We start from the raw sequence: 11,774 nt of genomic DNA on the forward strand, positions 1-11,774 counted from the left end.
ATAGGTGGGCTTTCCAGGGTGTACACTCTCCTGGATACTGGCCTATGAGTTCTCTTAGTCAATTTGGTCTAGTGGGATACTCTTGCTGTCTGAAGTCTGCTTACTGGCAGCAAGTACTATGACTTGCTAGTCTGAATCCTGAAGAAATTTTAACCATTTGGCCTAGGCTTGGCTTTGTTTTGGGGTTTTGCTGTTGGACGACCTAAAGTCCCTTTGTTCAGGCTATGTCCTGAGTGAGGCTATGAAATTGCCTTGGTGTTCCCAAGCTCAGTCAGACTGGTGAGGGTGTCCACTTCTGTTGGAATACTCTTCAAATCATATACTCCATTTGCTGCATTTTCAAATGATAAAGCCAGTTGTAGATTAGATTAGACTTACAGTGTGGAAACAGGCCCTTCGGCCCAACAAGTCCACACCGACCCGCCGAAGCGCAACCCACCCATACCCCTACATTTACCCCTTACCTAACACTATGGGCAATTTAGCTTGGCCAATTCACCTGACCCGCACATCTTTGGACTGTGGGAGGAAACCGGAGCACCCGGAGGAAACCCACGCAGACACGGGGAGAACGTGCAAACTCCACACAGTCAGTCGCCTGAGTCGGGAATTGAACCCGGGTCTACAGGCGCTGTGAGGCAGCAGTGCTAACCACTGTGCCACCGTGCCGCCTTGTAATGCCTGTTTGAAGTCCAGTTGGGCTTCAGTTAGCGGGCACTTTTGCATGGTTACATCATTAATCCTATATACTCCAAACCAAAGTCACATGCCTCTGCTAGTAATCTTAACCTTGTCAAAGATCCCAATATGTATCCCCCATTTCTCAAATTGCTGAGTAAAACTGATAGCATCTCAGAATTAGAGGAGGTTTGGTGTCACAATATTCCTTAACTAAATCTGCCAACTCTTGCAAGGTTTGAATATTTGGTGCCACAGAGAAAGTAACATTTGCAATAACTGATAAAGCTGCGTGTCCACAAGCTTTCAGGAGAATTACATGTTGTTTTGCATCTGGCCCAATGCCATTTGCTTGAAAACAAATACATTCTTCCCACATACTGGGCCGTGTCTTTGATGGCAGGATCATATGAGTCAAGCTTTCCAAATAACAGTATGATGCTAGAAATGTTTACCCCAACTCAAAGACGATTGTTGCAGCAAATTTCTTCAAGACCGCATTTCTATTGTCCACTGAAATAATTCCATAGAGGCCATCATGCTTTGCCAGCTCTCAGTGTGCACAGAACTCCTGATAACCCTGTTATTTTTTTTTCTCCTTTTTTTTAAATTAATCCCCACACTATCGCCTAACTGCAGTAGTGCTTATTTTTTCCCCAGCACCCATGGTGTGTGTGTGCAGGTGTGAGACACAGTGAGACACAAAGTGTACAAATCTTTATTCAATTTCCACCACCAGGAAAAGTAGGAAAACACCCAAGTGGCCTATGACAAGCAGATAACCCTGTTATACCTGTCAGCCAGAGCTTCCTGATTGGACCAGATTAACAGCCCTAATCAGGGAACTCATTTTACAAGGTCCATCTGGCTTACAATCACTACAGATGTCATTGACTTTATGCACTGTTTGCAGACACAGCTTGTAAATTTGCAAAGAATTCCATTCCTTTAATGTCCAGTTAGTGAGAGGCCATATTCAGCACATCACGCAAGTCAATGCCCACACATTAGCATCTATGAAAAGCCAGAAAGTGACTACTGGGCAACAGGGACTATTGGCTAACTACATGTCTTAACTCCTAAACAGGCTGCACATATTTAACCTGAGCTAAACTGTTGGACAAAATGTCATTGAGCAGACCATTAACATGTTTAAGCAATTCTTCTGTTGTCTGGACCTCTGAAAGAACCTTGCATAATTCATCAAGAGTGTATGGTCCAAAGTATCATAGTCTCTTGTGTGCTACACAACATCGCTGTGATCAAATTCTCCTGCAACACAGTGACCAGAACTGTATGCTTCATTTGGCTGTGGCCTGACAGTTTATTTGACAGTTCTAGCTTAATCACCCTGCATTTACATTCTGTTTCTGGGCTTGTAAAGAAATATATCCTACATGCCTTTTTAACTACCTTATTTACTTGTTCTGTTACCTTTAGGAATATATACTTCAAAGTTCCTCTGTTCCTCCACACTTCTCACTGTCCATCCATTTATTCTGTAAGTGCTTGCCCAGTTTGTCTGTCCGGAGTACATGACATCACATTTCTCCAGCCTGGATTCCATTTACTACTATTTTGACCAGTCCATTGCAATCTTTATGCTGTCTGTAGTGTGTTTCCTCACTAACAACCAAACAACCAATTTTTATATCATATGAATCATACCTGTTACCTTCAGATCTAAATTATTGATATTAGTAAAAGTATAGGACTCCATATTGAGCCTTTGGAGCCCACTGGAAGCAATGTTACCATTATTGAATCACACTCAAATATTACCTTTTGCTTTCCAGTCTAGATTTTCCCCTCTCCATTGGATACCATGGACTTAGGTTTCTGACAAGTCTGTCCCATTGTACCTTGTCAAAAACCTTGTTATAATGTAGATTGCATCAAACTAACTCTAACTGTTATCCACTCTCCAGGTTCCTCCTCAAAAAGTTCCATCAAGTTTTCAGCCACAATGTTGCCTTAACAAATGCATGCTGATTGTCTTTGATTAATCAGTTCCTTTCCAAATGATGAGTTATTCTATTTAATAGAACATTTTTAACAGTTTGCTCACCACCAAGGTAAGGCTGACTGGCTTATAGTTAATCATCCTATTCTATCCCATCTTGAAAATACGGTCTTGTTTAAGCAACATGCTACTGCTTGCCCTTTTCACTGAGGTTCCGTATCTCCTCAAGAAGTCACTGTAGTTTTTTAAATTATCGATGATTGCAAATTTTCATAGGAAAGGTAACAGAATATCTGTGGGCAGCTTAATAAAGTGAGCATCGTTTATTTGCCAGGAGTTGCAGAATCCAGGCCATTGTGTTGGATGTTATGTGCAATGAGTTGGTACGATGGCTCACTCTGGATGTTTTATTAGAAGTAGTTTCAGAAAATTATTTGCCCACTAGAATTTATGCTGTTCAGCTAGAATTATACATATACTTACACAGCAGTCCATTTGCACCCTGGCAGCTTGGGAATAAAGTTATTAAGAGCTGACAAATGTGTTCTGACTGTAGCATGGAACCTTCACTAATTGCTAAAATAACTGTGGAAACATTGCAGCCTGTCTTTTTTTTTAATTTGATAATTACTTCCAAAAAAAGTTGAAAAATAATGAACGTTGACATGTTACTTGGACATTTTCTTTAGGCAAAATGTTTTTCTATGGCTAATGACTTTTTTAAATGTTGTGTGAACGTAAAAATGATGCATTGTAATAGTAGAAAATATTTTCTGCTTCGGTTCTGTGTCTTTAAAGTGTCTCCAGTTAAACAATTTTAAACTCAGCTATGATCCACGCACTTAAATATAACTCCATATTTCCTGAAATTTAAAAAAATTTGCTGCTTAATTTTAATGGAGACATTTGTTACAAGTATAAATTCAGAAACTATACGAAGATATAACTTAAGCTTCAAGTGGTTTAAGTTGGAATTGGTTAAAAATGAGTAATCACCTCGACTGTGTCACCTTTGGCACTGCCCTCTAACCTTGACAGTTATTAATTTACACAACCTCCCCCTAGGATTTGTTCAATAAAGTTCAACACTGCAGCATTTTTGTTTGCTTTAAATGTATACTTACAACTTGAAATAAATTTCTTAACTTCAGAACTTTAAAAGAAAATAAGTGGAATTTGTATAGTGAATTTAAAAAAGTATGGGTAGAGTTGTTTAGAATGAATAGATAACAGAAAAAAAGACCTACCAACTCCCTTGATTTCAGTGCAAAAAACTTGTGTTTCGCAAGTTCATCTTTTTAACTGTTGCTTCAACGTTGAATATATATTAAAATTAACCAAGGAACATTTTAATGATGTGATATGCATAACTTTCCAAATATAGTTAAAAATATACAAAAATAAAAACTTGGATTGGATAGGATAAATAAACAAAGTGTTTTCCCTGGGGTCGAGGAGTCCAGAACTAGAGGGCATAGGTTTAGGGTGAGAGGGGAAAGATATAAAAGAGACCTAAAAGGCAACTTTTTCATGCAGAGGGTGGTACATGTATGGAATGAGTTGCCAGAAGATGTGGTGGAGGCTGGTACAATTGCAACATTTAAGAGACATTTGGATGGTTATATGAATAGGAAGGGTTTGGAGAGATATGGGCTGGGTGCTGGCAGGTGGGACTAGATTGGGTTGGGATATCTGGTTGGCATGGACAGGTTGGATCGAAGGGTCGGTTTCCATGCTGTGCATCTCTATGACTCTATAACTGCCTGTGCATTTCTTGTAAGAAATCTAACTGGAGACTTAATTTCCCATCAGCTGCAGCAGGTAGACAACCATCTGATTTTAATGTCTGTGACTCAAGTGTGTAATAATATTTCTGAACAGATTAATTAGAAGATATCTAAATTCCCCTGATGGGCTGTTGTGGTGCAGTGGTTGTATCCCTACCTTTGAACCGGGGGGCCTGGTTTCAAGTCCCACAAGCTTTAGAGATGTATCATAACATCTCTGAACAGTTGATTAGAAAATATTTAAATCCAACTGGTTAACTTGCACCAATTTCTTTTAAAACGGTTGGGGGGGGATGCAGCAGAAAATTCATACCCCAGACATCGTGCAGTGATAACATGAGGCAAAACTGACAGGCTAACATTCTTCTCCCAGCTTTGGTATGGGAATGAGATTATAATGGGAGACTTAAGCTTTCTATAAAGAGCATAATGCATTTTCCTGTTATATCAAACGATAAGTATAGAGCAATATTTTAATCTGCCATCTCTATGTTTAATGGAAGTTAACTGAATAGGCAACTGTAAAACAAAAATTAAGTACAATGCATATTTTGCTCTTCAAACCAGAAGGATGTCAACTTATATAAACTGTAAGGCCAGAGTGGCTCTCAGAGAGTAAGATGAAGAATGCTGGTGGTGGGAATTCAAAAGCAGTCACTGTGATTAGAAGATGTTTTGTGAAAATAAATGTCCAGGTATTTAAAAAAAAATATTGAAATGAATATAGTGAATGTATCAGTCACATTGTAACCCAATGGTGCATGTCTGACAGATATTTTCTTTTTGACCTTCATGTTTACTCAATAGTACCCTTCGCCTATATGCATTCCAGCATTGGGTCAGATGGTGGAAAGGTGTAGTAATTACTACTAAATTAGATAATATAGAAAATTATTGATCTGCACAATAAATCAATTATTAACTTCCAGATAATGTTGAGATGCAGCAGAAGTAGTATCGGGAAAAAAAACAATGTGTATATGTTGGGCAATTGTGTCTTGGAAATTAAAATTGTAGTTATAAAATAATGTTATCAAGAACCCCTTAATTCTGTAATGTGACACAAGCAATTACATATTTACAAATACAGTAGACAGCTTTTGCTGATTAGTTCAAATTATGTGATTACAATGATTTGACATTTTTATTTTTTCATTTGGGGAGACTGTTTGTGGATCTATTTAAGGGGAAAAGCTGCAGACGTCTCTTGCTGTTCTAAACCTAAGATATTAAGATGCTAAGATATACAAGTGATTGATAGGCCCTCTGAGTGATTTTTGTTTCCTCCTCAGAAACACCTGGACTTCTGCTTTTGGGTCTCGTGGTGGTATATTTGATTTAGTTGAATCACCATGGAAAGTTGCAAGGTCAAACCTATGTGATTTCAATGTTATGTAGAGTTAGTTAGAGCTCTGTTTTATAAACATTGTATTGGTAACAGTACAATTGTTACATTTGTGAGTTTTTTTTCTGGGATTCACAGATTTTCCTTAGTGGTTTCCTGCCTAAGCCAGGTTCTAACCCCTCCTCAACAAGTCTTATCAGTCCTGACAGAAGTTTCATCTCTGTTAATTCCAGACCTGTTCATCATAAGGAAATAATGAAGGTAGGTTAATAACCTAATGATACTTACGCTTATGCTTAACTGTTTTTCTAGAGTGCAATAAATGTTCCTTCCAGTGAAGAATTTTCTTACCTTGGTATAAGACAGGTATAAATTGCCTCATATAGGCTGAGGTAGGACATTGAGTTATATGCATGGTAGATCTTGAGATCAAACCTTTGCATTATTTCTATATTTACTTAAAGGGCAGATTTGGTTGACTTTTGTCTGCTATCAATGCAATATTATGGTTTTTGATCAGTTTAATATTGACTTGATCCCATATTTACCTGAGCAAGAACTAACCTAATGGATATTGCAGTAATTGTTTTATTATTGATTCTAATTGACTAAATTGGTTGTGTTTTATACTTGGACACAAAAACACAACTTACTATGTGTACATTTTTGAGTTTCAATGCTTCTGCTTCATTGTCCTGTCAATTTTTAAATTAATATACTGTGATTTCTCAACTTATCCCTGAAAGCTACTGCAGTTGAAATATGTCTGATTTTGCAAATAATAACTCAGATGTTATCTAAGCGGTATGGTGGCTCAGTGGTTCGCAGTACTGCCTCAGCGCCAGGGACCCAGGTTTTATTCCATCCTCGGGCAACTGTGTGGTGTTGCACATTCTCCCTGTGTGTGCATGGGTTTCCTCTGGGTGCTCTGATTTCCTTCCACAGTGTGCAGGTTAAGTGAATTGGCTATGCTAAATTGCCCATAGTATTCAGGGATGTGTAGGTTAGATGCATTAGTCAGAGGAATTGTAAAAGGAATAGGGGCAAGGGAATTGGTGTGGGTGGGATACTTTTAGGAGAGTTGATGTGGACTTGTTGAGCCGAATGGATTCTGTAGGAATTCTATGATTCCATGAGATGTGAGTTCACTCTATTTTTGCAACGTATGTGCAATTTCAATTTGGCTGTAGTAGAGTTTAATTAGAAGTTTTTACGTCTCTAAAGTTTATTTATATAATTTGTTAATGTAGTAAACTACATGTTAGGATAAACTAACTGGATAATAGGATGGAACTTGCTTGCCAGCACTGATGTTCTTTTCAATGCTTCTGCTTCATTGTCCTGAAAAACCTAACAGGGTGGCTAATACCTGGTTAAGTCTGAATTATCTAATTCATTTTTGGATTCTTTGTTTTTAAAAAGATACTAAATTGCAACAGAGTCTTCTGCAATATATTATTCTGAAAGCAGCATCTTTAGTATTTTTGATATCTATTCTGCAGTGATTTTAACATTTGACATCATAATCTGCAACTTTTCAATAAACAGACTGTAGTTTATTTTAAAGATGAGAAGTCTGGTTCTTTAAATCTATACATCCAACATTCTTATCTTTGTGAATTGATATTATTATAATTATTCCATACATTTTATATCTTCATTTATGGATGGGATGCAATATTTAGACTGTGTTTTGACATCTAGCTTTGGTTCATTTGTTGAAATATTTTATCGTAGCACGTTGAAAAGACAAGACTTTAACTAGTTCTTCACTAGATCTTTAGGTCGGCTAGCATAAGCAAAAAGTCACTGAATTGGAATTGATACAAAGTTACTTCACAAGGATGTTCAATGTGTTTTTCTGAACAAAACATTTGTTCTAATATCCTCAGAAGATATTGCTTGGGATGTCCTGTACAGATAGATTAACTTATTTTTTGGTTGAATTTTGCAGTTGGTTCGGCAGTACTACAGCTCTCAATCCCAGAAGGATTCTGCACATATGCGTTATCCAATTTTCTTCTTGAATATCTCTGTTCCGGCCTCAGTTGTCGATGTTAATTTAAAACCAGATAAAACTCAAGTAATGTTTCACAACAAGGTGAGGGGATGCACTTGAAAATATCTTTTTATTGTTATCATTAACAGATTAGGTTTGAAGACCATTTGACATTGAAATGGAACCCCTTATAAAATAACTTTAATTAAGTTTCCTTAAGACCAAAAGGCATAAAAGTGTAACTGAATCTCTCAGCCTATCAAGTCTGCTCCACCATTCAGTGAGATCATAGATCATTTGATCATTCTCAACTCTACTTTCCTGCCTTTTCACACCCTGGATTCCTTTACTGATTAAAGATATATCTATCTCAGCCTTAAATAAACTTAACAACCCAGCCTCAAAAACCCTCTGCATCAAAGAATTCCACAGATTTATTACTCTCTGAGCGAGAATGTGGCTGGGCCAAATTCCACATCTCTGTTCTCCCCAGCAGAGCTAGGCAACAACCTTGCCCTCTGATGAATTGTCTTGTTCTCTGATAATACCCTTTGGTTCTGGATTTTTTGACAAGGGAAAGGTTTCATTAAGTTAAGTACTATCGTATTTATTGGCCCAAAAATGACAACTCCAGAACAATACTAAGCACAACACATGTAGCTTTAAAATTTGCAATTGACTCAATTGTGTATAACGTTTTATTGAGATCTTTAAGTTTTTAAGTGCTGATCAGAGGATGAATTATAACCTAATTTGAGTCTAGTGGCAGAACTGTGGAAAATTGCAGTTGTTTATTATTTTGCCTTATTTGTATATTGCTGCCAACTGTCAGTTTCAGCCCAAAGGAAGCATACTAGTTGAAAGAGGAACAAAACTGGTCAGCTCAGATGTGAGACAAGGTCAGTCCAGAAATGGAGGGGTGAGGTAGTCAGGAGGGAAGCGAGCACGATAGAATCCAGATACTGGACCTTTTAACCTTGCTTCTCTTTTAACAAAAAAATGCTCCGACCTGTTTGGATATTTCCACTGGTCTGAGGAGGACTAATTTGGTTGCTTCGTACTAATTCTGTATGAAGCGGATGCTCTATTCAGGGTGAAATGTAAGTTTGAATCCACTACCTCAGAGTCACCCAAATTTCCAACAAATATGTGTGCACACTGACTTTTAAGAGCTGGCTTTCAAAATCTGAAGAGGTCTCCCTACTCTCTTTCAATTCAACTTCAAATTGCTGATGCCAGGTGATTGGACATGGGCTGTAAGCAGATTCCATACTTTAAGCCACGGTAGTTAAAATTATTGACAAGACTTCCAATAACTTGTGCAACTGCTTATAAGAAGCAAAAAAGATTGTACCTTATTGTTGGCTAATTTCCACATCTCCACTCTCCCCAATAGAGCTGAGCAAGGACCTTGTCCCCTCATGAACCTGTCGCTTGCCATCTGCTCCTGTGCATCAGTTTTGGTGTATCATCACAAGTTCACCCTTCTACCTTACTCTCTAACCCAAACAACATAATAGAAATAAGGATAACACAATTGAGAGCTTGGACAGTTGCACAAGACAGGCATCTCAAATGATTTAACGTAGTGGATCTGACCTTCCAGTGCTTAATGAAGGGATATACATAATTCAGAAACAGTTCAGTGAACTCCTTAACCTCAAAATGCTCAATGGAAACAAACCTAGAAAGGCCATAAGCACATTTGCTTTACTCTTCTAGCTCATTCAGAATTACAAAATTAGCTATTTCATCTTCAGGTCTTGGTTCTGCAGAGAGGGAGAATGAGGGATAGTGAGAAAAGGAATGCATTTGTGTGTTGTATTTGTGCTCGTAAATGCACATGCTAAGTGGGGCAAGAAGAAAAATGTAACGTGCAGTTGATACTGAAAAGCATACAAGTGTCAAGAAGGGACTTAAGAAAATTGCTGATTCTGCAAAGTTCAAGACGATCTGTTGTACTCTTATACTGAGTATAGAAAGTGAAAAAGGACATTGTTGACTGATTGGAGAGGGTGTTGGAGCTGCTGCCATGTATTCTCCAAAGAAAGATTAAGAGAAAATGGAGAGCACCGCTCATACGTGTAATTCCAGGGGAAATGGTTGAAGAACTTCTTACATTGAATTCAGGTCACAGATGATGCTCCAAACATTATAGAGTCATAGAGATGTACAGCATGGAAACAGACCCTTCCAACCCATCCATGCCAACCTGATATCCCAACCCAGTCTAGTCCCACCTACCACACCTGGCCCATATCCCTCCAAACCCTTCCTATTCATATACCCATCCAAATGCCTCTTAAATATTGCAATTGTACCAGCCTCCACCACATCCTCTGGCAGCTCATTCCATACACTTACCACCTTCTGTGTGAAAACGTTGCCCCTTAGGTCTCTTTTATATCTTTCCCCTCTCACCCTAAACCTATGCCCTCTAGTTCTGGACTCCCTGACCCCAGGGAAAAGACTTTGTCTATTTATCCTATCCATGCCCCTCATAATTTTATAAACCTCTATAAGGTCACCTCTCAGCCTCTGACACTCCAGGGAAAACAGCCCCAGTCTGTTCAGCCTCTCCGTGTAGCTCAGATCCTTCAACCCTGGCAACATCCTTGTAAATCTTTTCTGAATCTTTCAAGTTTCACAAAATCTCCAATAGGAAGGAGACCAGAATTGCACGCAATATTCCAACAGTGGCCTAACCAATGTCCTGTACAGTCACAACATGACCTCCCAACTCCTGTACTCAATACTCTGACCAATAAAGGAAAGCATACCAAACGCATTCTTCACTATTCTGTCTACCAGCGACTCCACTTTCAAGGAGCTATGAACCTGCACTCCAAGGTCTCTTTGTTCAGCAACACTCCCTAGGACCTTACCATTAAGTGTATAAGTCCTACTAAGATTTGCTTTCCCAAGTGCAGCACCTCGCATTTATCTGAATTAAACTCCATCTGCCACTTCTCAGCCCATTGGCCCATCTGGTCCAGATCCTGTTGTAATCTGAGGTAACCCTCTTCGCTGTCCACTACACCTCCAATTTTGGTGTCATCTGCAAACTTACTAACTGTACCTCTTATGCTCGCATCCAAATCATTTATGTAAATGACAAAAAGTAGAGGGCCCAGCACCGATCCTTGTGGTCACAGGCCTCCAGTCTGAAAAACAACCCTCCACCACCACCCTCTGTCTTCTACCTTTGAGCAAGTTCTGTATCCAAATAGCTAGTTCTCCCAGTATTCCATGAGATCTAACATTGCTAATCAGTCTCCCACGGGGAACCTTGTCGAACGCCTTATTAAAGCCAATATACATTGCATCTACTGCTCTGCCCTCATCAGTTTTCTTTGTTACTTCTCCAAAAAAATTCAGCCAAGTTTGTGAGACATGATTTTCCACGCACAAAGCCACATTGACTACCCCTAATCAGTCCTTGCCTTTCCAAATACATGTACATCCTGTCCCTCAGGATTCACTCCAACAACTTGCCCACCACCGAGGTCAGGCACACCAATCTATAATTCCCTGGCTTGTCTTTACCACCCTTAAACAGTGGCACACGTTTGCCAACCGCCAGTCTTCCGGCACCCTCATCTGTGACTATCGATGATACAAATATCTCAGCAAGGTGGCCCAGCAATCACTTCTCTAGCTTCCCACAGAGTTCTCGGGTACACCTGATCAGGTCCTGGGGATTTATCCACCTTTAACCGTTTCAAGACATCCAGCACTTCCTCCTCTGTAATCTGGACATTTGCAAGATGTCACCATCTATTTCCCTACAGTCTATATCTTCCATATCCGACCTATTTCAATGCTGGTGAAGAACATGCCCTGATGATTCTCGGTAACTGTTCCTCACCCCTTCCAGAATCATTGACAGAAAGGCTTTTAAGAATTTTTTAACAGCTACTTCTTTCTAATTTTGATCATTTCTTCTACCACGTTGCAAGACAAAGTAGTGACAAGGGAATGCAATTTAACTTTGAGATTCAT

At 39.0% G+C, this 11,774-nt stretch overlaps 1 protein-coding gene across 6 annotated transcripts in view; it reads left to right on the plus strand.

The window, feature by feature from the left end:
• Positions 1 to 11,774, plus strand: part of pms1 (PMS1 homolog 1, mismatch repair system component) — a 108,188-nt gene that overhangs the window by 57,690 nt on the left and 38,724 nt on the right. For 4 of the 6 annotated variants that reach the window (XM_060827996.1, XM_060828000.1, XM_060827997.1 and 1 more), the window contains exons 7-8: positions 5,912 to 6,034; positions 7,728 to 7,874. The exons of 1 other annotated variant lie outside the window; for it this stretch is intronic. In XM_060827996.1, coding sequence (XP_060683979.1) covers positions 5,912 to 6,034; positions 7,728 to 7,874 — 270 coding nt within the window. The remainder of the gene's footprint in view (positions 1 to 5,911; positions 6,035 to 7,727; positions 7,875 to 11,774) is intronic. One more of the 6 variants, XM_060827999.1, reaches the window with a different exon arrangement.

Source organism: Hemiscyllium ocellatum, chromosome 7 (genome assembly GCF_020745735.1).
Source record: "Hemiscyllium ocellatum isolate sHemOce1 chromosome 7, sHemOce1.pat.X.cur, whole genome shotgun sequence".
Taxonomy (NCBI): domain Eukaryota; kingdom Metazoa; phylum Chordata; class Chondrichthyes; order Orectolobiformes; family Hemiscylliidae; genus Hemiscyllium; species Hemiscyllium ocellatum.